At 36.8% G+C, this 24,549-nt stretch overlaps 2 protein-coding genes across 10 annotated transcripts in view; one reads left to right on the forward strand and one right to left on the reverse strand.

Annotated features, from left to right (window-relative positions):
• The window catches only part of ZNF277 (zinc finger protein 277), a 156,991-nt gene extending 155,053 nt beyond the window's left edge, over positions 1–1,938 (reverse strand). Inside the window, exon 1 of one of the 3 annotated variants that reach the window (XM_052001094.1) lies at positions 1,745–1,938. In XM_052001094.1, the coding sequence (XP_051857054.1) occupies positions 1,745–1,820 (76 nt within the window). In that variant the 5' untranslated portion in view covers positions 1,821–1,938. Of the gene's footprint in view, positions 1–1,021 lie in introns of all 3 variants that reach the window. The other 2 variants (XM_052001095.1, XM_052001096.1) reach the window with 2 other exon arrangements.
• A 199-nt stretch (positions 1,939–2,137) lies between these two features.
• DOCK4 (dedicator of cytokinesis 4) overlaps positions 2,138–24,549 on the forward strand; it is a 506,986-nt gene continuing 484,574 nt past the window's right edge. For all 7 annotated transcript variants that reach the window (XM_052001087.1, XM_052001089.1, XM_052001090.1 and 4 more), the window contains exon 1: positions 2,138–2,551. In XM_052001087.1, the coding sequence (XP_051857047.1) occupies positions 2,515–2,551 (37 nt within the window). In that variant the 5' untranslated portion in view covers positions 2,138–2,514. The remainder of the gene's footprint in view (positions 2,552–24,549) is intronic.

A 24,549-nucleotide genomic window follows, 5' to 3' on the forward strand; every position in this document is an offset into this window, starting at 1 on the left:
TTGATAAGATTAGAAGGGAAACAATAAACTGGGAAAAATTTTAAAAACTTCTTGCAGGAACAAATTTGAAAGTTCAGGCATCATTCTCTTCAATAGTCAGCTTTTTGACAAATCTTAATGTGACATCTCTGAGTCTTAACCTTCTTGAGAACTGGTATCTAGAGAACTTTAATTATATGTTTCCCCCAAATGAGAGCTGGGTCAAGCACTTGGTCCACCAAAATGAAAACCAAATAACTCAATAATTAACTGTCTAAGATGTGGAGGTGGATAAACATTTGACTCAGCAGTCAGTTTAAGATACACAGAACTGACGAGGTAGTTTTAAAAAATAATTTTAGGGTTAGGGATTTTTTGATAATAGAAGTAGCTAGTAACAGCACTTTAACTTTGTGGTAACAAGATGAAACTCAATTTTTGACCACAAGGTTATTAACCGTCAAACAACAACAACAACAACAAATTCCATTAGAGGTGTACCAAACTTTAGTCAAGGCAAAAATATCTTCTCTGCACCGCCCCCCTCTCTACCCCCTATGAAATGGCAGGCAGCTTGCAAGTTATTATTATAGTTCTCTGCATTGTTTACCCCGGAGGCCCTTCTTTTGTCCTGGGAAAAGAAGGAAAAATTAGGGACTTAAGAAAGCAACTCTAGGATTGGCGAGCTGAGGGCAGAACTGGAGCAGACACTCACTACTTGTGTACCCTCTGGCAAATAATTCCCTCCCTTTCCCCTCTTCCTGCTTTTTTTTTTTTTTTTTTTTAAATAGGGTTGTTATTTGCCCATCAATAAAATAGGAAGGCTAAATTAATACGGTCTCTAATATTCCTTATAATTCTACACCTAGGACCTTGAAAAGACTCATCCAGGAGGCTCCTCCTCCAAATTTAATTTCTTAGCCAGGAGGCTCCTCCCCCAAATTAATTTCTTTTCCAGGTTGCTCCGCCCTCAAAATGTAGATGTGACCCACAAGTCCTCTAGAAAACCCAAAGCCACGGACTTGTAAAAGTAACTGATTACCAGAACAAAGTCACTGAAAAAGTCCAGAGCGCTCCGAATCGTCTCTGAAGCTAAGAGAGCATAGTGCTATTTCGGCTCTCTGACAAGGCTTCCAGCAGCAATATTTTCCTTTTGAGGATCCTTCAGTAGAGAAAGTGAGAGAGCTCATAGGACACAAAATTTCTTCACTGCGGAAGAAGACTGCAAGAGATCGCACAGAAACGTCCAGGAACGAAAGTTTCATACCTGGAAGACGCATGACGCAAATAACGCAAGTTTCCCGATGCCAAACAAAGCACGAAAAGAAGTCTGAGGGGCGGGACGTGGAGAGACTGGCTAATTTTCCGCCCCAATAGCAATGCAAACCAAGCCAAAGCGTTTGAATGAGCTAGAACGCAAGACTGGCGCTACTTCAAGACCGTAAGGGAAGAACCAAGAGAGGGTTCCCCAACTTCTCGGGGAGAGGAGATGGCATTTCCGCCTTTTTTTCTCCACCCACTCTTAGGCAAACAGCTGCCAAATATGCGCCTCCGCCTCCAGCCCACCCCCGGTTCACAGCGCCATTCCCCGTGCACACGTGGCTGCAGAGACATCAGGCTTTAAGGTTCCTTCCAAGCTCTTCCTGAAAGTCAGTAAGACTTTTAGGGTTTGTGTCTCAGCTAGGACCACTGGAATAAAAGGCAGGAAAGCAAACTAAAGCCACTGGCACCAAGGGCTCTGCTGCAAGGCGGCCACCAAACTCACCTGCATCACTGAATGCGCTGCTGCTGCTGCCAACATCATCTCCAGTTGCAGCCCCCGCAGCCCCAGAAGAAGCCATCCCGCTGGGAATGGGGGGAGGGGGAAGGAAGACCTAGGAGCGAGTTTACACCTCACCCCACCCCCAACTTCAATCTTTCCTCCACTCCCAGACGTACCCACAAACAGCTCGTATTCGGCAGAACCGACCAAGGGAGAGTGGGAGGGATCTCCAAGGCCCCACCCCAATCACCAGAGCGCCCCGTCCCTTCGCGGTAGGGAGGTGAAGAACTACAATCCCCATCATGCATCGGAGGGTACAGGGGAGGGAGGAGGGAGGAGGGAAGAAGGGGGAGTGGAGTGGAGTGGAGGAAAGCAGTGGGGGCGGTGCGCCCGAGAGTGCCCCGGCGTGTTCGCTTAGTTCAGTGAATCAGAACAATGCCTGCGCGTCTGAATCCCCGGGAGCGCGTCTGAGGAAGCTGCGAAGAGGTGCAGCAGCGGCAGCAGCCTTAGCGGCGGCAGCAACCCCAGCTTCAGCAGCCTTAGCAGCTTAGCATCAGTAGGCAGCGTAGCCCGCGCAGTGTCAGCGCTTGGGCAGACTCCAGTCCTGACCCTTCTCCCTCTTGCTCAAGGACTGAAAGCGCTGATCTGCTTTAGTCCTATTGCTGCTGCTGCTACTCTGGCTTCTGGTTTATTGTTTTGAGCTCTTGAGAGGAGGTGTGGGAGGGGGGGAAAAGAAGAGAAATAGAGAGGGACAACAGAATCTTTCTTTAGCCATGTGGATACCTACAGAACACGAGAAATACGGCGTAGGTGAGTCTTTCTCCGGGCGAACTTTTATTCTCTCTCCAGTGCTTGCGATTTTCCTCTTTCCCCTCTTTTCTGCTCTCCTTATTTGCCCCCTATATTTAGGTGAGGCTGGAAATGGATAGTTGTGGCATAATATAGTCAGTCCTCCCTATGTTCTCCTCTTTTGCCCTGATACGGTACTATGCAGATCGAGTCAAAGCGGGGAGAAACACATCCCCGCCCCCCAACTCGCTGGACTGGGGGCTTGAGCCCGCCCCAGCGAAACCCCACGCACCCTCCCCCTCTTTCACTACCCTCCCCCTCTTTCACTACCCTCCCTTCCAGATCCACTGGCTAGCGATCAGCCGGTCAATGCAAAGGGAACGGATCCCTTAGCTCTGCGTTGCCTACTCTGATCTCCGTCTTTGGAGTTTGGAAGTGGAGATGGGTGCATGAGTGTGTCAAGTTGCAAGGGAAAGGGCGAGCCTCTTTCATAGTCCTCCCCTTCTGCGTCCTCCCTTCCCTCTCCCCTTCCTCCCCCCTCCCCCCAGCCAAACCCCAGGATCCGAAACGACAATCAGCTGCAGAGATTTCCCGGGAGGAGGGTTGGGGACAGAGAGAGAGGAAGGGGAGGGAAAAAAAAAAAAAAAAAAACAACCCGAAACCAACAAAACCAGAAGGGGAAGACAAACCCTTCCTTCTGGCTCGCATCAACATCCCCAGAGTGCAAAATGTGCAATAATCTACAAAGGAGCAATTCTGACAGGAGACTGAGCCCGCTCTATTCCTCCCCTAACGCCCTTCTCCTCCCCATCCCCCCGCATATTTTTATTGGTATTTTGTATTAAGTGGTCTTTTTTTTTGGGGGGGGGGGAGTTTCTTTTGTGAATTTCATTGGAATTGTTCCCTTTCCTTGTCATTTGAAAAGGAACGAGGACTTGGTTATGTTTTCACTTCTGGCTACTGTGTCCGGTCCGATCCTGGGGTCAATGCAGGGAGTGGGGAGTGGGGTGGGGTTTTTTTTTGGGGGGGGAGCTGAAAAGTGCATTTTCAATTCCGGGGAGTCAGCTAGGGATAGCCGTGGGTCAGACCGGGGCAGGAGGGCATGTTTTAAAGAAGGACCTGTCTGACTTTGGCGTTTTGAGAAAAAGGAAAACAATGTAACAGTCGCTCCTCCGTGCAAAGGTGAACAACAAAGGACATTAATGTTGACTGATGAAGATCGGATTCTCCCTTCTTTTCCCTCCTCCCATTTGATACGGACTAGAGTTCCCGTTCTTGTTTGAATTAAGCTGGGTTCTTCCCTCTTCCCTCTTCCCTATCTCCCTCTCTCCCCTCCCCCCCCCCCCTTTCCGGATTTTCAGGGTTTGCTTTTTTTTTTTTTTTTTTTTAAATAAATGGGGTTTGCAGTGAAGGTCCTGAAACAAAAATGGGCTAATCGAGGCCTTGAAGGTCTCACTGAGATCAGAACCTTTATAGAATCTATCTATTATTCCCTTATTTCTTATCTGCCATCTACTGCCGCCAGGCAGTGCTTTTGAAAAGGGCAGATCTCTGTAGATGTGGATTCTGTGGAAAAATCTGCTTTCTACCCCTCTCATTCGTTTCCAGCAATTAAAAAAAAAAAGATCAAAGTGCTGTTTGTGGGAGTCGTTTTCACTGGGGACCCTTTGCCCACCTCCCCATTTTGCCTAGGGGAAGGACCGTGGAACCCTCTGAACTGACTTTGTGAAGTGATTAAACAAAGTCATCTAGTCTTTTGCTTGACCTATTAAAAGCCTTCATTCTGCATTCTGCTGTGTTGAGTGGTTAGCAAGACAATAGTTTCTTCTAGACGTGTTTTGAGTGTTTGACAGTCATTCTTTCCAGCTTTCTCCTTTCCCTTGGTTGCTTTTATATTTTTTTTCCTACGTTTAGGTAGAAACCTAAAGAGTTGGTCTTTGTTTCTGAACCTGAGGAAGAGGATATCATCTCAGGATCATCTCATCTCACTGGATTTAACAATTAGTGCTAGAAGCCAAGACCCATTCAGGGCAACCCCGTCCCATTTGGAGTTGATCCTAAATGTTTTTTTCTTCCAAGTGTTAAATTATAGAGATTATCGATGGCATTCATTTTCTTTACTTCTTTATGTGCCAGGTCACAGCTGGGTTGCTACTATCGATTAGCTCTCCGACTCTCCTTTCTTTACTGTTATGGGCAGGTTTTATAAACCACTCTGGGGTTTCCTGGAGTGGCAAACAGGATATTATCAGTCAAGTATTTCAAGCTGCAGCAAAACCACTCAGATTTGTGTGGTGATAGTTGTGATTTGGAGGCCACTTCTCTGAGTGGGAAAAGGTGGCAGAGGAAGGGGGGAAGTGGAAAGATGAGTGTTTCTTGCCAGAATTATTGCTTCCCTTTGTCATTTATACTGCAAACCTTTGAGGGCTAATAATATTTTTTATTATTTTTCAAGCATTTGGCTGGTGGTTGCTTGGTTGTTCACCATCCATCTGTTAGGATTTTTTGGAGTGCCTGAGAAAAATTTGCTAGGATACTCCAGCATGCAGAGCTTTTCTTCACCATGGAGAGAACTATTTGTGGCTGTTAGTTAAAGACTTCTCCTCCTCCTCCCTTTTACCCTTGTTAAATGTGTGTTTTCTGTAGTTCTTATGAACCCCAGGGAAGAAGTTTTGCAATTCTTGGTCCAGTTGTCATTCAGTTTTGTAACTAGTTGAAATAAATTGATCTTTTATAACCTGAAGTGTTCAGTCTTTGTGATGCCTATGAAAATCTAACACGTCTACTGTAATACTTAAAACAAAATCTCATGCCCCCTGTGTCTCCACATAGAAAACATTTGTGCATTTTATATATCTGTGTTAACATTTCACAAATATAAGCCATATTCTCCATTTTCTTTTTAATGTTTTGTGGTGTGTGTGTGTGTGTGTGTGTGTGTGTGTGTGTGTGTGTTTCAAAGAGGATTAGAAATATAAATTCTCAGCTGGGCAATGGAACATCTTATCATGTTTAAGCAATAACCATCTTTTTGTTAAAGCAAGCTATGTTTTGTCATGGACCTGAATTGTCTGAAATTAAAAAATTATGAGAAATAAGAATCAGGCTACATTTCTGAGTATAATATAATTCTATCTTTTGAGTGTGACTTATAATATCATTCATGACAAAATGAATAAGTGGAACAATACTGGTTATTAGCTCTATCAATTAACAGAATGGAAAAGAATATTGGTCTGACACAGAGACCAGAGTTCCAGTTTTGATTTTACCCTTAACAAGTTGTGTGACTTTATGCACAAGTTGATAACTTTGCTGGACCTTCACCTGTAAAATGAATAGGTCAGACTAAACGATGACTTACATTCCCTTAAGCTATAGTTTATAGTTCTGAAACTACCCATCATATGTACCCTTTAGAAAGAAGAGCATCTACATTTTGCATAGCTGGCTGTATGGCATATACTTTTTCCTTGGCATGCCAAAAATGATTTTTAAACAAGATGAAGAGCTAAGCAAAAGCCACCTGGTTTCTTGGAGGGACTACTAGGAGCCAGGTGGCAGTTGCTCACTTTCACAGTCTGTCTCATCCTTTCCAAAAGGAGTTCCTCCAATGATGAGTAAAGCATGCCCACCCTTCTCAAAATGTTTTCTGATTTCCTGCAGACGAAATAATTTTCCAGAGATAGAGGTCACCTTCCTTCTCTCTGTAAGTGGGGATTGCCCACATAATAGTTCAGAGCATTGAAGGTGTGATTGCTTCAGGATTCATTCAGCAGGTAGTTGTGTGGTTCCTACAGTGAAGGAGTATCCTGGTATACAGCATAGAAAAAAGGCCTGGACTACAAATGAACAGAGTTGAATTGTAGAAGGTTTTGCTATTAAACTAGCTCTGTGTTCTAAGGCAACTTATTTTTAATCTTTCCGAAATTCTAATTCTTCACCTGTAAAATGGAATTAATAAAATTTGTACCATCTATCTCACAATGTTGTTGTGAGGTTCAAATGAGATAATAGATTAAAATACTTTATAATCCTAAAGTACTATTTGCAGATGAGTTATTTTATTGTCTCAAATATCCCCATGGGGATTAGCTATTATTTTTTCAGTTCTATAACCATAGACATCACTTCTAACTTTTGTCAGCTATTTAATTCACAAATATACACCCTTGTCTGGGCAAGGGATTAGGGATGAATCAGCGCAAAGCCATTAACATAACAGGTAAAACGGCTCTGAATGCATGCTGTACATACCACCTGGGAGTTAATAGTATAATTTTGTATGTAAAGAATATACTCTACTATAATACTATTGCTGAGATCAACATTAATATTATTACTAGTCACTCATTAATTTAACAAACAGGTCAGCCAGGGGATAGCTACAAAAAAAGATTAAAGACAATTCCTGTCTATGAGGAGCTTAGAATCTACTGAGAAAGACATGCAAACAGCTATGTATTACCAAACTATATGCAGGATAAATATACAGGAAATAATGAACAGAGAGAAGTCACTAAAATTATTGACTGTAAATTCTGCTGGGGATTGAGGGAAATAATATCTAAATTAGATGGGGTATCTGCTCTCAGAAGTTCAGAAACTTAATTGAGTCATCAAAAATACCTGCCTGTATTTTCCAAAGAGAGGAAAAGTATGTTATCCTGAAAAGAGCAAAAGACTTAAAAAGCAGAAGATGAAAATTGAACAGCTGGGTTGTAGGTGTGTGACCTTGGACATAACACTTAACCCTTGTGTCACTCAGAGATGTAAAAAGGGGATGATGAGGGCTACTCTGCTGACTTCGTAGAATTGTTGGAGTGAAAATGCTCAATAAATCCTTATGCTTTGGCTGATTTTTCTTCTTAAGGCCGTTTTATTATAACAGAACTAATACTTGCCTCTTTATAAAAGTTATTTTAGAGTTATGTTTCCTTCAAGAGAAATGTAATTGTATTCTTGTCTGGGGGAGAATAATAAGTAGGGCACGATTTTTCTTTTAGTTTGTTCATTATCACTGCAAATTCATTTTAAAGAGTGTTTTTTTTTTAATTTTTGATTTCATGACATTTTTTGGTATTCAATAATGTGAAAGTAACATTCAGAAAGAGCGCAATACTGGATGAATAGTTTGAACTTTTTCTTAAATGGTAGAGGGAAGAGGGTTTTCTATCTCTTGGTAAAATCTCACTGATTTGAAGACATTAGGATGGGGACTGAGACATCTGTTTTAGTTTGTCGTCTGCTTTGGGACCTTATTATCAATGTCTTATTTCCCAAGTGACAATTCTTTCAGAAGGAGCAATTTAGAGATATTCTTGAAACAATAAATACATCATTGTGTCTTCCTTTATTACTTTGTTGGAAGATGATTCTTGAAATGGAAGAATTCTAGATGATTACAGTCATTTACCTTAACCTATTTTAACAATTTTAGCATTAAATAATAGTGATTGAAGATCATCATGATGATAAAAGCTTACATTTGTATGACCTTGGGGTTGTGAATAAGTTTCACTTATATCCTGTTTTGATTATCACTGCAACTGGATGAAGTAGCTTAATTAAAGAGGTTTTGGTTAGTTTAAGGTCAATGGAGTAGAGTCATACTCTCATAAGAGACTTCCTACAAGAAGACTAGAATACAAATCCTCTGTTAGCCCATTCATAGTCCATTCACCAGCAACTACATGAACAAAGTAGCTACAAATATGAATACCTTGGTTCTTACTCTCCAGTGTGATGTAGAAGGAACCTTGGATGTGAAGTAGAAAAAATCTGACTGACACTTAACAGCTGTGTCACTACAAGCAAATTCTTTTAAAAAAATTTATATATTTTTTCCCAATTACATGTAAAAACAATTTTTAAACATTCACTTTTTTTGCTTTATTTTGTGTTCTAAATTCTATCCCTCCTTTCCTCCCCTTCTATCTCCCCGAGACAACATGCAATCTCATAGATTATACATGTGCAATCATGTAAAACATTTCCATATTAGTCATTTTGTAGAAGAAAACTTGAACCAAAAAAGAAAAATATAAAGAAAATGAAAAAGAGTATGCTTTTGTTTATATTTAGATTCTATTAGTTCTTTTTGTGGAGATGGATAATTTTTTCATCATGAGTCCTTTGGAATTGTTTTGGATCATTGCATGCTGAGAATAGTTAAGTCATTCACACTTGGTCATCATACCATATTGCTGTTATTGTGTACAGTGTTCTCTTGGTCCTGCTCACTTCCTTCTACATCAGTTCATGACTTTCCAGGTTCTTCTAAAATTAGCCCTCTCATCATTTTAAACTGAGCTATTTTTTGGAGTTTAGTTTCTATAAAAGAAATGATCTAGGAAAGATTTTTGGAGGAGGTGGCAGGAGGGTAAGATTTTAAGAATTTCACTGAACTTGCCTCTTCCAGAAGTCTTCTAAGAATCAATCCTCTCTTCATCCCTGCTATCATTACTAGAAATGTTCAAGTATTGTTAGTCACAATTATAGATCATTTAATCAATCAGATTCTGTAAGTGGAGGGGCATTTATACATAGTGGATTGAGTACTAGATTTTGTAAGTAGGAATCTTACCCAAGTTAAAACACTACTTAGCATTAGCTAGAAGATCATGAGCAAACCTCTTAACCTCTTGATACCCAGCATTGCTAGAAGACATCTGCAAGTTATGTATTTGTTGCCAGAGGTCTGGGATATAAAATATTTGACATGTTAAAATATACCCTAAGTATTTATTTTGTTCAGAAGATATGGCCATCATGTACTTAACTCAAAGTCAGCAGTCATTTATACAATTAAGATTAACAGAAGGTGGATAAAATGTTTACTGGTAACACCTTTTCTGCCTTCAGACAATCATTAGCGCATGTATTTTCTAAATTATATTAATGAGAAAACTTTGGACATAGTAAATTTTATAAATTTAGTGAGCAAATGAACAGATCTAGATTATGACAGGCATATGATAAGTATTCTATGCTCATATACTTTCTACTACACTTATAGTGATGTCTAAATATAAACTTAATTCTGATTTGAGACCCTCTCCTTCAAAAAGAATCTTATTTCTCCAACATGAGAAAATGCATTTCTTTGTTCTAAAATGTAACTTTTAAGGAAGGAGCCCCTCTTCCTTGGTCTTAAAAAGAAGTAATGAGATCAATCAATTACATATTGATCACTTATATTTAGACTTTATTTTCCAGGACAAAAAAGCTTCTTGTTGACCTTAAGAAAGGAAAATACAAATCTATTTAACAGGCAAACATTATCAATTGTGGCACTCCAAAAAAGAGTGTGCCATTTGGCATCAGCTCCATTTGACCAAGATTGTTGATCGTAATTAAAAGGAATAAGACAGTTTATGTGACTTGTTTTCTAAATAAGCTGAAGTGGTAAGCTCAATTGTCCTGATTGCAGCACAGAACTATTGTGAGGATCAAATGAGGATAAAGTTTGTGAAAGAGTTTTTGTAAAGTGTTCAAGCAGGGGTCAGATGACCACTTATTGGGATGTTGCTTGAAAGAATTGAAGCTTTAGGTTTCTGTTGGACTCTCCTTGAAATTCTGGATTTGTTGCTTCTATGATTGTAATCCTAATGCAGTCAAGATCATGGATTCTGTCCCTTTATAGGGCAGTGAAAAACTACTTATCTGCCTTCAGGTCTTCGATCACAAGAAAAACCTTCAGGAAAATGAATTAATTCAAATTGCCTGCTCTATTGACTATGGGATAGTAGTGTCATCTTTATGTACAATGGATGACAAGCACATTATTCATTCACTTACTGAATTGAATTATCAAAAATGTAGAGGAAATACAATCAGATTTATCTTTGAAGTGTTGATTTATCCCTCCTTTTATGAGGTGTGTAATTGACTGGTGGCCCAGTTTAAAGTCTTGGGTTATTTTTGGGTGTAGGGAGTAGACAAAAGGACCTTTCCCAATCATAGAATTGTTTGTTGTTGAATTCTTTCACCTTCTCTGTGCCCCTGTTTTGGGGTTTTCTTGGCAAAGTGTTTGGCCATTTACTTCTGTAACTAATTTTACAGATGAAGAAGTGAGGAAAAAAGGTTTGTGACTTGTACAGGGTCACACAGTTTATAAGTGTTTGAGACCAGATTTGAACTTGGGCCTTCCTGACTCCAGTCCTGGTGCTTTATCCACTGTCCACATGTCCCTCTAACTGTAGAGTAGCTATCATTTTATTGGTATGTATTCAGGAATGTAGGAATAGGTGTGATAATAATTAGCATCTAGATAATATTTTAAGATTTAACAAAAATTTATTATGGTGATTTCATTTTATCCTCATAACCAGCCTGGAAAATAGGTACTCTTCTGATCTCAATTTTACAGATGAGAAAACTTAGTCCAATTGGGTAAGGATCTTGCCCATAATCACAGTTATTGAATATAGGAGCTAGATTTGAACTCAGATCTTCTCGATTCTACGACCAGTACTCTATTTACTGTGCCATCTATCTTCTCATTATCACTAAAACAGTGAACTAAGTTTTGTCATCAATCTTTGTAAAATTGGTAACATAAACTTTTTTTATTTTGTCTTAAAATAATAAATTTTCTTTCTCACCAGTGTATTCTTTGGCTAAGGTGCTACTTATTTTTATTTCTTTGACAGTTTCTACCCAAACAAATATTTTATGCCAGATTGTACATGTTTTTGAGGTTTCCAAAAAGTATGTTGAACAACAGAATGCGTAAATGATATTTTAGTAAACACAATTCATACTTCTTCATCCAACAGCTTATGTATATCATAAAATATTAGGATTGTGGGATTCTAGATCTCTAGTTGCAAGGGATCTCAGAAGCTAACTGATTTATAAGGTGGTTTAAATGACTTATTTAGGATCATAGAGGTAGTAAGCATTAGAGTGAGGCTTTGAACTTAGGACTTTTGACTCCAGAATCAAACTAACCTTAGGAAAATATTCTTCTATAATTGTTGGGGTGAATATATAAATAATCTCCCAGAGACTCACCAATTTATACCATTTATTCAACTCTTTACCGTTTATGAAGCACTTTATATGCATGATACAAAGAAAGTTTTGGAGTCTGAGAGGATGAGATTTTTACTATGTGATCTGCTACTTATTTCCTATATACCTGTGGGTAAGTCACAACTTTTTTTGGTTCTAAATTTATTTATTTATTTATGTTTTAAAGTTCAAATCCTTTATTGTCTCTTCCAAAATAGCCTGGTTAGTTTTCTTTCTTTCTTTCTTTCTTTTTTTGAGCTTCTTTTTTCTTATCAATGAGATGAGACTTTTGAGTTTTAAGATATTTTCCACCTCAGAATCCATGATATTATTAATAATGGTTGGTATTTGTATAGTATTTATCATAAGTTAGCTTATTTGATCTTCACAAAGACCCAGTGAAGTGGTTATTATTAACATCTTCATTTTACAGATGGGGAAACTGAGACTGAGAGATGTTAAGTAACTTCTCAGTGTCATATACTTGCTGTCCTGAAATCAGGATCTGAACTCAGGTCTTATTGATTCCAAGTCTTTAGCTACTGTGCCACCTAATTTATCAGACCTATAACTCCTTTAAAGTGAGTAGTGCATTTTAGTGGGTGGTACTAGTATTATTTCATCTTAAATGTGAAGAAACTGAGACACAGTTAAATGAATAGCCTATACTCATAATATGTAGTAAGGGGAAATGCCAATTTGAATCTAGTACCCTGGACCCCAAATTCAGTGTTCTTTCTACCACATATAGTATGCTATATTTGATGTCTGTCAGAGATGACTTTGCACTGCTGAAAAAATTTTTCTATTGTGATAAATAAAATGCTTTGAATGTAGCTTTGAGCTACCTAGTATAAAGACATAGGGTGTTTCCTTTGGATGAAAGCATTGACTGGGATGAGTTGTACCTGAAGCAGCTGACTTCATTCTGTCATTCGATTCCTTGAAGTTCTCTGTTCTAGAGTTATAAATTTAAACCAAATTTCCTCTACAAATTAGTTTGCTTGCATGTGATCCTGCTACTGCATAACATTCTTTCTCACCCACTGTACAGTCACTTTGGGCTGGAGTATTCACACCACCTTTTTAGATTCACATTTTAGGAAAGGAAAAAAAATAATATTCATCTCTTCTCTAAACCTATGAAACAAATTTGCTTTTAATAAAAATTCAACATTTTATGAAGCACTTAGAATTTCAGCTTGAGAATTAGCATGTACATTCTATTATATTGTAAATTCTCCTCCTCACATCTTTTATCTATTTATTTGTTTATTTACTTACTCCTTCATTCATTTATTTTAAAGCTAGAGTTTATATATTCCAGGAGTATTTTGGAAATGTTTGTCTTGGTGCTTGCTCAAATAAGACAGTTTGACCAGATTCTGATTTGCTTTTATGATGGCTCAAATGAAATAGACTCACTTTTTTAGGGGTTGTCCAATCTGACAAAAGAGTTAAATGAATAGATTTCTTGCCCTTGGGAGCTTGTTAAGATTGGACTACAGTTTTAATGTAAGCTGCTGTTTATAGTCTTAATTCCATTGTCAGTTTTACATCCATTCCCCTCCCTCCTTCATTCCACACCCTACAGCCTTGGGCCATACACTTGTCAGTGATTTAAAAAAAAAAAAAATGACTTTACTGCATGTGAAGAAGGATCCTGCTGGACTTTCTTTTCACATCTTCCTTATACATCTCCTTACATCTACAGAACCAGCAAACAACACCAAGTGTTTGAAGTGTTTCCTTGTTCCCTTTTCTGGGAGTTGCTGTTTGCAACAAAATTATAATGAGAATTCTAGCAAAGTTCTAGGTACCTCTTATGACCATTGCCTGTCCTGGCTGCCAGTGAAGGTGAGCAGGGACATGAATAATTAGCATTATCAGAAAATCTACCTGCTAGGTCAGATCGCTGTTCTTACTAATTACCAGAGATGTGGGCGAAGTGTATAGAAAAGCTCATCTTCTAGAATTCAAATCTGGTCAGAGATACTTTACTGACAGACTGTGTGACTCTGAGCAAGTCACTTAATCCTGTTTGTTTCAGTTTTCTTGACTGTTAAAATGATCCAGAAATGGAAATGGAAAACCATTTTAGGATCTTTCCTAAGAAATGGGGTCATGAGGAGTTGGACACAACTTAACAACAATTAAATACTAGAAATGTGACAGTGGCGTGAAATACCTAGAATGTAACTGCTCTGCTATTGAGGAATTCTATTTCTTTGAGTATCAAGCTTATTTATCTAACAGTTATTATGTATTCTCTATATATTGCACAATTCTGTTTGCTGGGAAAATGAGATAGGCAGAAATAAAGATGAATAAAACCCAATTTCTGTCTTCAAGAGCTTAAGCTCTAGTGGGGATAAATTAACCACAGAGAAAAGTGGAACACAAAATATAAATAAGAATGTAAAATATGAGATCAGAAAATTTCTGGCTAGGAGGAGACTTCAGAAAGGAAAGAAGGTAGAGTTTTCTGGAGCCAACTTGATCTATCATTGTTAAATTTTCAATTTAACATTTACACCTTGATAATGGGCAAATGCTGTAAATCAGGCGATATTTGAATTGAAGAGGTGAAAGTACTGAGAAAGTGAAAGTAAGAGAATCCTGGTTCTGGTGAACAGGTACCTTGGGAAAGAGGCAGGAGGGAAAAATCATGTTCTTTATATTAGTTTGATTTTTCCAAGAGTTAGACACGAACATGACATGGAGCATTCACTGGAAATCTGAAATAATCAACACAGAGTTACTGAAAATCGTGTTTGCCAATGTGCTAGACTTCAAGAAACATAATGTGACTTCCTATACTTTCTTTCAGGAATTATATGACATGTTTGCTTGTTTCAAAAAAAAAAAAATTAGTTTGGTGTTCAGGACAAGGCAGGTATATTTTTCTTCTAAAACTTTAAAATGAAGATTTTGACTTGAAATGGTGATGATGATAATGTGGCTTACTAAGACTATAGTTTAGATATGTGCTTGAGGAAACAATTCTCTGATATCCTGGCCAGCTCAGCATCTTGCAAAAGAATAGAATTTTTGTTGTTGTTGTTGGGGGCAAGATTATCTCCACTCTGGTTGGTGTAGACAGCTGCAATGAATGACTAGATTTCAATACAATAAAAACACCTGAGCTGAGCTATACTTTAAATAACTGGAAGACTTTTTTTTCTTTTTTCTTTTTCCTCTTCCTTCCTGGAAAGATTTACACCCCAGCTTTGGCTGATCTTATGCTTAATGTTAATACTTTGGCTTTTTTTTTTTTTTTTAATGTTTTCTAAGTCTAGGCAAAAGAAATAAAATGGATGTAATTTGTTATTTTCAAGAAATTCTTGGAGAGATGAATGTAAGTCATTATAAAATATTTCTAAAAAACCAAGATTTAGATAAGGCAAGTCTTTGGTTTTTTTCCTCCCTCCTTCTTTCCCTCCCTTCCTCCTCTCCTCTCTTCCTTTTCTTTCTCCTAAGATCCAATTCCACATCATCAGCATCTGGACACCTCCAACCAGATGACTTGTAGGCATTTCAAATCATTCTGATTTCCAAAATCAGAGCCAATCATCTCTTTCCCACCCATGAAAAATTCCAATTTCTTTTGAAATTTGTGATCATCTTTCAAGTCATCCAAGATCATAGCTTTTGGATGGGAAGTTCCTCCTGCCTAGAATATATTCCCTCCTCACCTTTGCATTTAGAACTAGCTACTTTTAAGCCTCCTGCTCATGTACCATTTCTTGTGAAGTCTTTCTTGTTTACCTTAGCTTTTAATGACCTGTCTTGATGTAGTAGCTACTCACTTGTCTACATGTTTTATTGCTCCAAGACAATGTTAGTTTCCTGAAGGCAGGAACATTCATTCTTTGTTTTTTCTATCCCTAAAAAAAAAAAAAAAAAAAAAAAAAGCCTTGCATTTTTTTTTAGTAAAAGTTTAATAAATGTTTCTTGAAGAATTGGATTAAAAGAATAGATTTGGGATGAGTGAGAGAGCAGAAATACAAGGGCTAATTAGAGGTAATATCAGTGTCTTGGAGTCATATATAGTTGCAATCAATAGTGAGATGGAAGATGTAACCAAACCAATAATCTGAATGGCTGAAATAAAGTGGAGATGGAAAATCACAGGACATAGATATAATTTCTTTTACAATCTAGTATGACATTTGTGGTTTGTAGTAATACAGTGTAGTGATTTTTCCTGAAAGAAACAAAACAAAACAACTTGAGTTTTATTCTGATGCTGTTGTTACTTCTCAAAAGCCTGTGCGTCAAGTTAGCCAGATCCTGTAAGTGATTTATTTTTATTTCAAGCTCTACAGACTAGTAATATGAACTTAGACAAATCACTTAACTAACTTCTTCCAGTGGGTCTCCATGGTCCCATGCAGCTTTCCCTCTAAACTCTTCACTCCTTCTGATTTTGTTAAGCCTCTCATAAGCACAAATTTGCTGTTACCTTTTTCTCTTCTCCCTGCTGTCAAGAAGCATAGCATTCTTCTCATGTCCAGTTACAGTCATCCCCATTGCCATCAGTCTAGGATTGACACTCTTCATTTGGACTACTTGGACAATTGCAGTAACTCTCTTAACAGGTAATCTCTGTAATTTTACTCACAAATCCACCTTTCATACTGGTGCCAGAATAACTCTTTTTATGCATTGGTTTGTCACCCTCCTTCTTTCCTGAAAAATTTCAGTGGCTTCATATTCCCTCTCAAGTAAAGTTAAAACTCCCAAACCTGACATTCATGATTCTCATTTTAACAAGCATCTCTTAAACTTAGTGTATGCTAGGCCATAGTACTGGGGATTCCTCTTCCCCCCCCCTCTCCCTGCCCCCAAATAAAAGCAAAAATAGTCCTTGATTTTAAAGGAGTTTTATTGAGAGGAGAAATGGCTAAAGTAGGGAGATAGAATATACATTCTATAGACGTAGTATAGGCATCAGTATGTATGTACACAAACACCTGCTGCAAGGAAAAGGCATTTTAGCTTTGGAAAACTGGAAGGGTTTCTTAGAGTAGGTGGAATTTGAGCTGAGTCTTGAAGGAAATCAGAGAAACTCCAAGATGAAGGTGAATGTGGAGAGCATGAAAACAGACAGAATTGCTGGAACATGGATAGAGTATGTGGAGGAGACTAAAGTCTAAGAAGACTTGAAAGGGGTGAAGGAATCAGATGAAGTCAGATAAGGGGATTATATTTATTTCATATTTTTAGTTTATTCTCCACAGTCTAGTGCTGATTTATCTTCCGAATCCCATTAACTCAGCCTTCTATGCATTGTACACAAGCCAAATTGAACTGCTCACTACTCACGGAGTATACCTTTGTGTGTTTGCTTATACAGGAAAGAAAAGGAACAAACATTTCTGTAATATTTTCTGTTATCTGATCCTCACAGCAACCCTGGGTGCTGCTACTATTCCTATTTTACAAATAAAGAAACTGAAGCAGACAGACTTGCTGAGGATCAGATTTGAACTTAAGGGTCCCTAACTCCAGGTCCAGTGCTTTAGCCACTGAGTCATCAAGGGCCTCAGCAAAACTTGTGCCTGTAATGTGCATATTCTTTATCCTCCTCACCTTTTAGGTTCCTAACTCCTTCAAAGTCTAGGTGAGTGGCTCAGTGAATCCTAAAGCCTTTCCAGATTTCCTTCCTCAATGTATCTCAAATAAATCATTGTTTTAACAGTTCTCTCATTCACTTGATACTTAGTATTGTTTATATAATGAATTTTGCTTATGTCTTAAGCTCAGTGAAAATAGGCAGCTATGTCTAAAAATAAGTTAGATATCTTTTATCTGAACCTAAGAACATATATTTAAGATAAAAAGAACTTTCAGGGGTAATCATTGGATGAGGAAGCATAGATCCAGCAAAGTTAATCAACATAGGTAGACAGCTGAGTCAAAATTTGAATTCAGGCCTTTAATTTCAAATTTGGCTTTTTTTTTTTTTTCTATTTCATCACTGAATGACCTTTTATTTTCCTAGAGCTTGGCCCATTGCTCTTCTCATAGGAGGAAAAATGATTATGGAATTAATTTATAGGCTTATTCTTAAAGTTTAATAAATAATGTTTTCTCTCTGAAATGGTTCTGTCTCTCTAATGATATTGGTTTGAGTTTAGGTGGGCAATTTCTATGTGATATTATTTATTCTATGTGCTAGTTATCTCTCAAATTTATTTGTTGATTTAACAATTTTATCTTTTTTTAAAATCTTGAACTACTTAGGCTTCCATGAAGCTGTTCTCGTGGTTTTACTTTGCTGAATTAAAAATATTTCCTCCCTGCTACTAAATTTGCCAAGGTTGTTAACATTTTATTTGTAGACTATCAGTTGTAATTTTGAACTGTATGTGAAAAACTCAAAGAAAATATATTTTAGAAAGAAAGTTCCTTAATTATTTTAAATATCCCTTTGCCTTTCTATCCCAAAGAACTCATGAATAGAAATGTAATGAAACTCTAAGACATATAAAGAGGCAAAACATCATCTAAGATCTCATTTCCCATTCAGTTTAGAGTACTGGCTGACCATACTGTGCAAGACTGGTCAGATTTCACTGACTGGTTGCATTTATTCCCCTAATTGGAAAAAATTAGGACTATTAATCATTGTGACACAAGGCAAAATGTCACTGTGGCATGATATTCTTATTTTCCACCTGAAAAATGATAGCCTCTGAAAGCACAAACAAACTCCTCCTTCCCACCCCTCCCTTCCCATTTGCTTTCTGGTTGCCATTCATAGTGGTATATCAGACAAAGAGTAGCCAACCCCTGGTCCTATTTAAACACAGAGGGAGAAAGCTGTCCTTCCTCCTATTTCTACAGAAGCAGCTGTGAAAATGAAAATTGTGTGTGTGTGTGTGTGTGTGTGTGTGTGTGTGTGTGTGTGTGTGTTTTGCCAGCTTTTGTAGGGAGGGAGAGGAAACCCTTATTTGAAGCCAAGAAAATAGGGGTCCTCCTCGAAAAAAGAAATCTTTCTTCATTTGCAATCCAAATTAATTATTTGTAATAATCTGATTTTTGGGAGATATTTTTTTAATCTTAGTTGGCAAAAAATGAGTTGGGTTTGAATTTTATTTTTATTATCCTACAATAAGTCAGAAGAGAATATATATATATATATATATATATATATATATATATATATATATATATATATTGGAAATTGCCTGTGTTGTCTTTTGAGAATAGTAATTTTCTAACTACAGAAGTAATTAGGGATATAGCACACGAATTATTCTGGTATTGGGCTTTATAATTTCTTGGTGTTTTGGCATACTTAAAATGTATTTAGGCATTTGAATTTTTTTAATAAAAAGAATCTTAATTACATTTCTTGAAAATTTGAAATAAAAGATAGGTAGAACATATTCAGGATTACCTTAAATCATTTTTAACCTATTTGAAATATATCTAATCTTCATTATTTAGGGTTCATCACAATATTAAGTATTAAAAGTATTGAAAGAAAATTTACAAGTGACTGTTCAGATATTTGATAAAATGACAATAATAACAAAAATAAAACAACAACAATAACTACTTCTTTCTTTAAGCACAAATATCTTTTGCTTTTTTGTTGTCCTGATTTAATTTGGGACTTCTGCTAAATTTCCCTAAAACTATATCATGTTTCTTATAGAGCCCAGGTAACCTGTGATGTGGGAGTAAAGGATTTGGTCAGAATATTTGGTGTTTTGGGCTATGTTTGCAATTTGCTATCAAGTCACTTTAAATTTTTGAGAACCATTATCATCTAGAGTATGAACATGATAATACCTGCTTTTAGAAGCAAGTTAGTAGTGAGTAGTGAGTAGTGAGCCATAGAATGTGGCTGAAGATTTGAAAACCAGGATTCAAATCCATCTCTGGCCCTCTTGACTTCAGAAAACCTGTTGGCATTAATATGTCTTAGGCTACTTCCTAGGATTTAATTTATTAAGTCATAACTGGGTGTAGGAAAGTTTTGATCACATACAGAAGATGCTAATTTGCATTATTGAAAGTCAGTTCCTTTAGTTGAAATCGCAGATCTTTTAAATTACCAAATCTTCCAATGTCCTATTAACAATTGCATTGCTTATGCCATAGAGCTGTTGTTCAGATGGCATAGAATTATATACATATAATGTCCTTATTATACTGATATGCTACTTCTAAAGAATAATAATAAGCTGATATTTCCCTTTTCTTAAATAGTAAAGAAAAGGAAGATAATGTCATGTAGTTGTTGTACTTATTTGTTTATTATTATTACTTGCTTTGGGGGATGTTTTCTTTTTAAAATGCCTAAAAATACTTCACTTTAGAGTAATCTAGCACCTAATAGTGTTACCAAGATATGATTTAATCTCATCACATAATAATACTATACAACAGGATAAAGCTGTCTATACTTGGAAATCAACAGGATAGCAATACAATGGGGCATTAAAAACACTGTGTTATAGTTTAAATGTTAATTTTCAAATCAGCTGGGTGTCTTTTGCCAGATGTCTCTGGAAAGCAAACTATAGCTTTCTTCGTGGGAACATGAAGTCCACAGTTAGAAAGTCTAAAAAATCTTGAATTTGGAAACTTGATATAGCTGATTAATGTGATCTGAGTTTTAATTCTTCTGAAATCTCCTCTTTATTATTGTTTGATTTGAAATGTTTATAATTCACTTTCTTATGTCATATATATATAAAGATCACTTTATGATTGTAATAGGACTTTGATCTTTCTAAAATGCTTACATACCTGTCATCAAATTGAATACTTGGGAGGCATTGTACTTATTTGCCTTCTGTGCCATCTCATTGTTTTTCATGAAGTAGCAGTGTATGAAAACTTTTAGAAAGTTTGCACAAGAAAGCCACTTTATTATTTAGAGGATGAAACTAAGACCCAGGGAAGTGATGGGGTAAACTATCACACAGATAGTGTGGAACAATAGAATCCAGATCTCTTATTTGTATATGTGTTTGGTTTATGTTCTACTTATTTCCATTCTTCCCTTTATGGAAACATAATGGTGACCTTTACCAAGATGACTTCTACTTACTTTTTTCTGTACCAGTGTTATTGTTGTTCAGTTCTGTCCAACTCTTTTTGATCCCATTTGGGGTTTTCTTTTTTCTTTCTTTCTTTTTCAAGTTTAATTTTCAATAGTATTTTTATTTTTCCAAATACATGTAAAGATTTTTTTCAACATTCATTTTTGAAAGACTTTTGTGTTTCAAATTTTTCTCCCTTCCTTAGCTCCTCCCTCCCCAAGACAGAAAATAAAAATAAAATATGTTCAACTTAAAAAATAATTTCCTTATTTGTCATGTTATGCAAGAAAAATCAGACCCATTTGGGGTTTTCTTGGCAAAAATATTGGAGTGGTTTGCCATTTCTTTCTCCAGCTCATTTTACATATGAGGAAACTGAGGCAAACAGGATTAAATGACTTTCCAAGCGTCAAAAAGCCAGGACAGTGTCTGAGGCCAGATGAAATTTTGTGACTCCAGGCCACTTGTCACCTAGCTAACTATACCAGATAATAGACCAAATCACATTTGGATTAGGTATGCCTTTCTTTCAGAGAGAACTCGGATTCTTTTTTTCTCTCCTTCCATCCTCCCTCTCATTTTTTTATTTCTTACCTTTCTTTCCTTTTCTGTTTTTAAATGTATATGTGTTATATATTTGCTTATTGTAACGAATCTGTTCAGTTGATGTTCTTTTTTTACTTGTTTTAGTTAAGTAAAACTGGCAAATTGTTCTTTTTTATGTGAAAATAGTACATTTTTCATCTTCTACTGCTCAAGAGGGTTAACAGAAGTTTTCATTTTTGAAGCTGAAAAGTTTCAAAATTCTTAAACAGCATTTCTTTTTAGGCTTGTAGAAACGTGGCTGTTTCAGAACAGAACTGACATTGCTACCATTTTTTTTTTTTTTTTACTCCCTTGACAACTTGTCAGCTTACCTAACTGAGAGCACGTCAAAAGTTCATGGAATATAAAGAATCTAAATTGGAAAAATACTTGTGCTAAAGTAATACAAGCCTGAATTTAATATTCATCACCCTTTCTGCTGTCTTACTTTCATCAGCAGATCTTGAGTTTGTGGAGGTTTAAATGAGCTGTCCTAGTATCCTAAACACTGAAGATTGAGCTTTTGGTTTTATTTGTGGCCTTCCAATTAAGCTTAGTTTTGTGGAGTGTGGGAGATGGGCTGCACAATGACCTTGCATATCTGTAAAGGATAGATAGGGAGTTATTTTTGAGGTTCTTCCTGTTGACACAACCTGTTTCCTTAAATTTCAGAGAGCATTGTATTTTCTAAGGATGCATCTTCTTCTTTTTTTTTTTAGGTTTTATGTGTATTTACTTGGTTCTTCAAACTCCTCCCCCACTCCTGCTTTTTGTGTTTGTGTGTGTGTGTGTGTGTGTGATGCTGATAACCTATAGTAGGTGATAATGCTTTTAAATGTTGTCAGCCCCACTTGGTGATTATCTGGCACAGTGTTTAAAGATTTAGGAGGAAAAACATCCATTTCTGCCTTAATCAGTTGTAATGATGGAATTTGTCATCCTGTTTCCTGGATTTGAGGAACTGACTAATTTTGGGATCTTAATTTCTAACATTCCTTCAAACAGAGACAAGCTAGAAAGCACAGATAAGTTCGTAATGTTTCTTTGATTTAAAATCACACTGTTCATCAGGTGATTTTTACAATGGATCGTGGTGTCATAGATTTACAATTGGAAGGGGAAAGAAGAATCTTGCCCAGTCACTTCTTTTAGAGTTGAAGAAATTGAGGCACAAAGAGGTTAGATCTGAACCCATGTAGTAAAGTTGGTACATTTGGAATTTTTTTTTAAATCCAATAAGTTAGTTTCTTGTGGTATGACTGTGCAGGTTTTGAATTTGATTTTTTCAGTGAGGGGGAAGAGCATGAGAAAACAAATGATGGGAAATAGTGATAGAAGAAAGCTTTTCTTGATTTACTTTTGATCAAAATGCATGTAAAACCAATCAATTAATTCACATACTTGGTTGCTGCAGGGAATAAAAATGATGTCCCTGACACTGTAATTGAAGCAAATTCTGTGGTTCAGATAAGGGACAATGCAGAGATGTAGATGTGTAGTACTGAGAGAGGGGGGAGAAAAGAAATGGGGTTCTGGGAGTTCGTATGTTTTTCTAGTATTGCCTCATTTCCTTTTCTGGATTTTTTTTTTTTTTTTTTTTTTTTTTGGTTTAGAGAATGGAGAAAAGAAATGCCAAGAAAATTTCTTTTCCTTCCATCTAGATCTTGGACAAATATCCACATTTGTGCTAAGCAAAGTTTGAAAATTGTAATCTCTGTATTTTTTCATATGAAATAGGAACTGGAACTCCGATTTCAGTAGTATCTGGAATTCCCAGCTAGGGACACTTTAGTGCACATTGACATCTTCTTGGCAACTTAGTCTGAGATTTGTCTGTAACTCTGACAGGGTAAATAATTTATTAAGGATCACAAGGCCAGTATATGATGTAGGTAGAATTTGAACCCAGGACTCTGTAGTTTCAAGGACAGCTCTCTGTCCACTCAACTATCCTGCCTTACTCCCATTCATATAGAACTTTTAAGTTGTACAAAATGCTTTCTTCCCACCAATCTTGTATGTGATTGTTCCCTTTTCTCAGATAAGTGCACTCTGACTTACTCATGATTACATGGCTGGTAGTGCCAGAGATGTGAGATAAGAATGCAGTTTGACATCACAAGCTAACTATGTGCCCTGTGCTACAGAGAGCAGAATTTTCTGTATGCTTAAAAATAAGCAATTATTAGGGGTCATAATGAAAAAGATATGCCCTCATTCTGTTCCCCTTAATGCTTTTCTTTTGCTTCAAGTGGCTGCTTGTTTTGTTTACCTGTAAACAGGTAAACATCCTGCTTGTGCACAGTATCATGACATTGTTCTTGGCTGTTGTTCTATTCACCACTTTCTCCTCCACACAGATGGCAGTACATTTTTGAGGTGGGTAGGACAGCTGCAAAAATATCTGTAAAAATAGTGGTCATTTTTGTACACTTTGAAAAAGCTAGATGAAGAAAAGTAATGGGGAGCTCACCTTAACAATATTCATGTAACATCTATGTGTTATTGAAGGAACAAAGCTGTATTTCAAATCTGGTCCAGATGTTAACCATAATCTGTAGCTTTCATTTAAAAGAATGAGATTTGGAATAATCTTCATAGTTTCCTGATAGAAGTTCAGAAAGAAAGCGATCAGAGAAAGGGCTGTTTGTTCCAGCGATTATGCATTCCAAAGCTGGGCACACAGTAGGCATTTAAGGCTTAGTGAAGTGAATTGATTGTTGTCACATTGCTGTGTTCCATTATTAGTTTCAGAAGTCTTGTTTCCAAGGAATTATGTTTCCCAGGTGTGCTTTTCTTGTGATCCAAGCATGCATCAAGCTTGTGAATGCCACTGAATGGTGAATGGTCATGCCTAAATAACTCCCTATAACACCCTCAGTGATGAGAAGAGTTACTGTAATGCAGTTGTATTTTGCCTTAAGCAAAGGTAATATCATCAAAAAAATTGAAATTTATAGCAAATGATAAATTGGGGGTGGTATTTGCTTTTTAAAAAGGATTCTGAAAAGATTCCATTTTAAATTGGCATTCTGTGAATTATAATTACTTCCTATGAGTTACAAAAAATTAATTTGCCTACTATATTTAAGGATATATTATTTACATAAGGAAAATATACATGTGTCTATCCTTATATTTCCATTTTCCACATAAGGCTGTCAACCTTAACTTTTCCCTATTGTTGCCATTTCTGGTATCAGTCATGAAGAAGAAAAATTGACATTAATGGACCTTTTTTAGAAAAAAAATTTTTTTTAAAGCAGGCCCTTAGCTTTTAGTCAAGTAGTTGATTAGCTATATAAACATATTACTTTATAGTAGTACACATTTTTCAGAAACTTTATTCCC

Source organism: Antechinus flavipes, chromosome 5 (assembly GCF_016432865.1).
Source record: "Antechinus flavipes isolate AdamAnt ecotype Samford, QLD, Australia chromosome 5, AdamAnt_v2, whole genome shotgun sequence".
Lineage (NCBI taxonomy): Eukaryota > Metazoa > Chordata > Mammalia > Dasyuromorphia > Dasyuridae > Antechinus > Antechinus flavipes.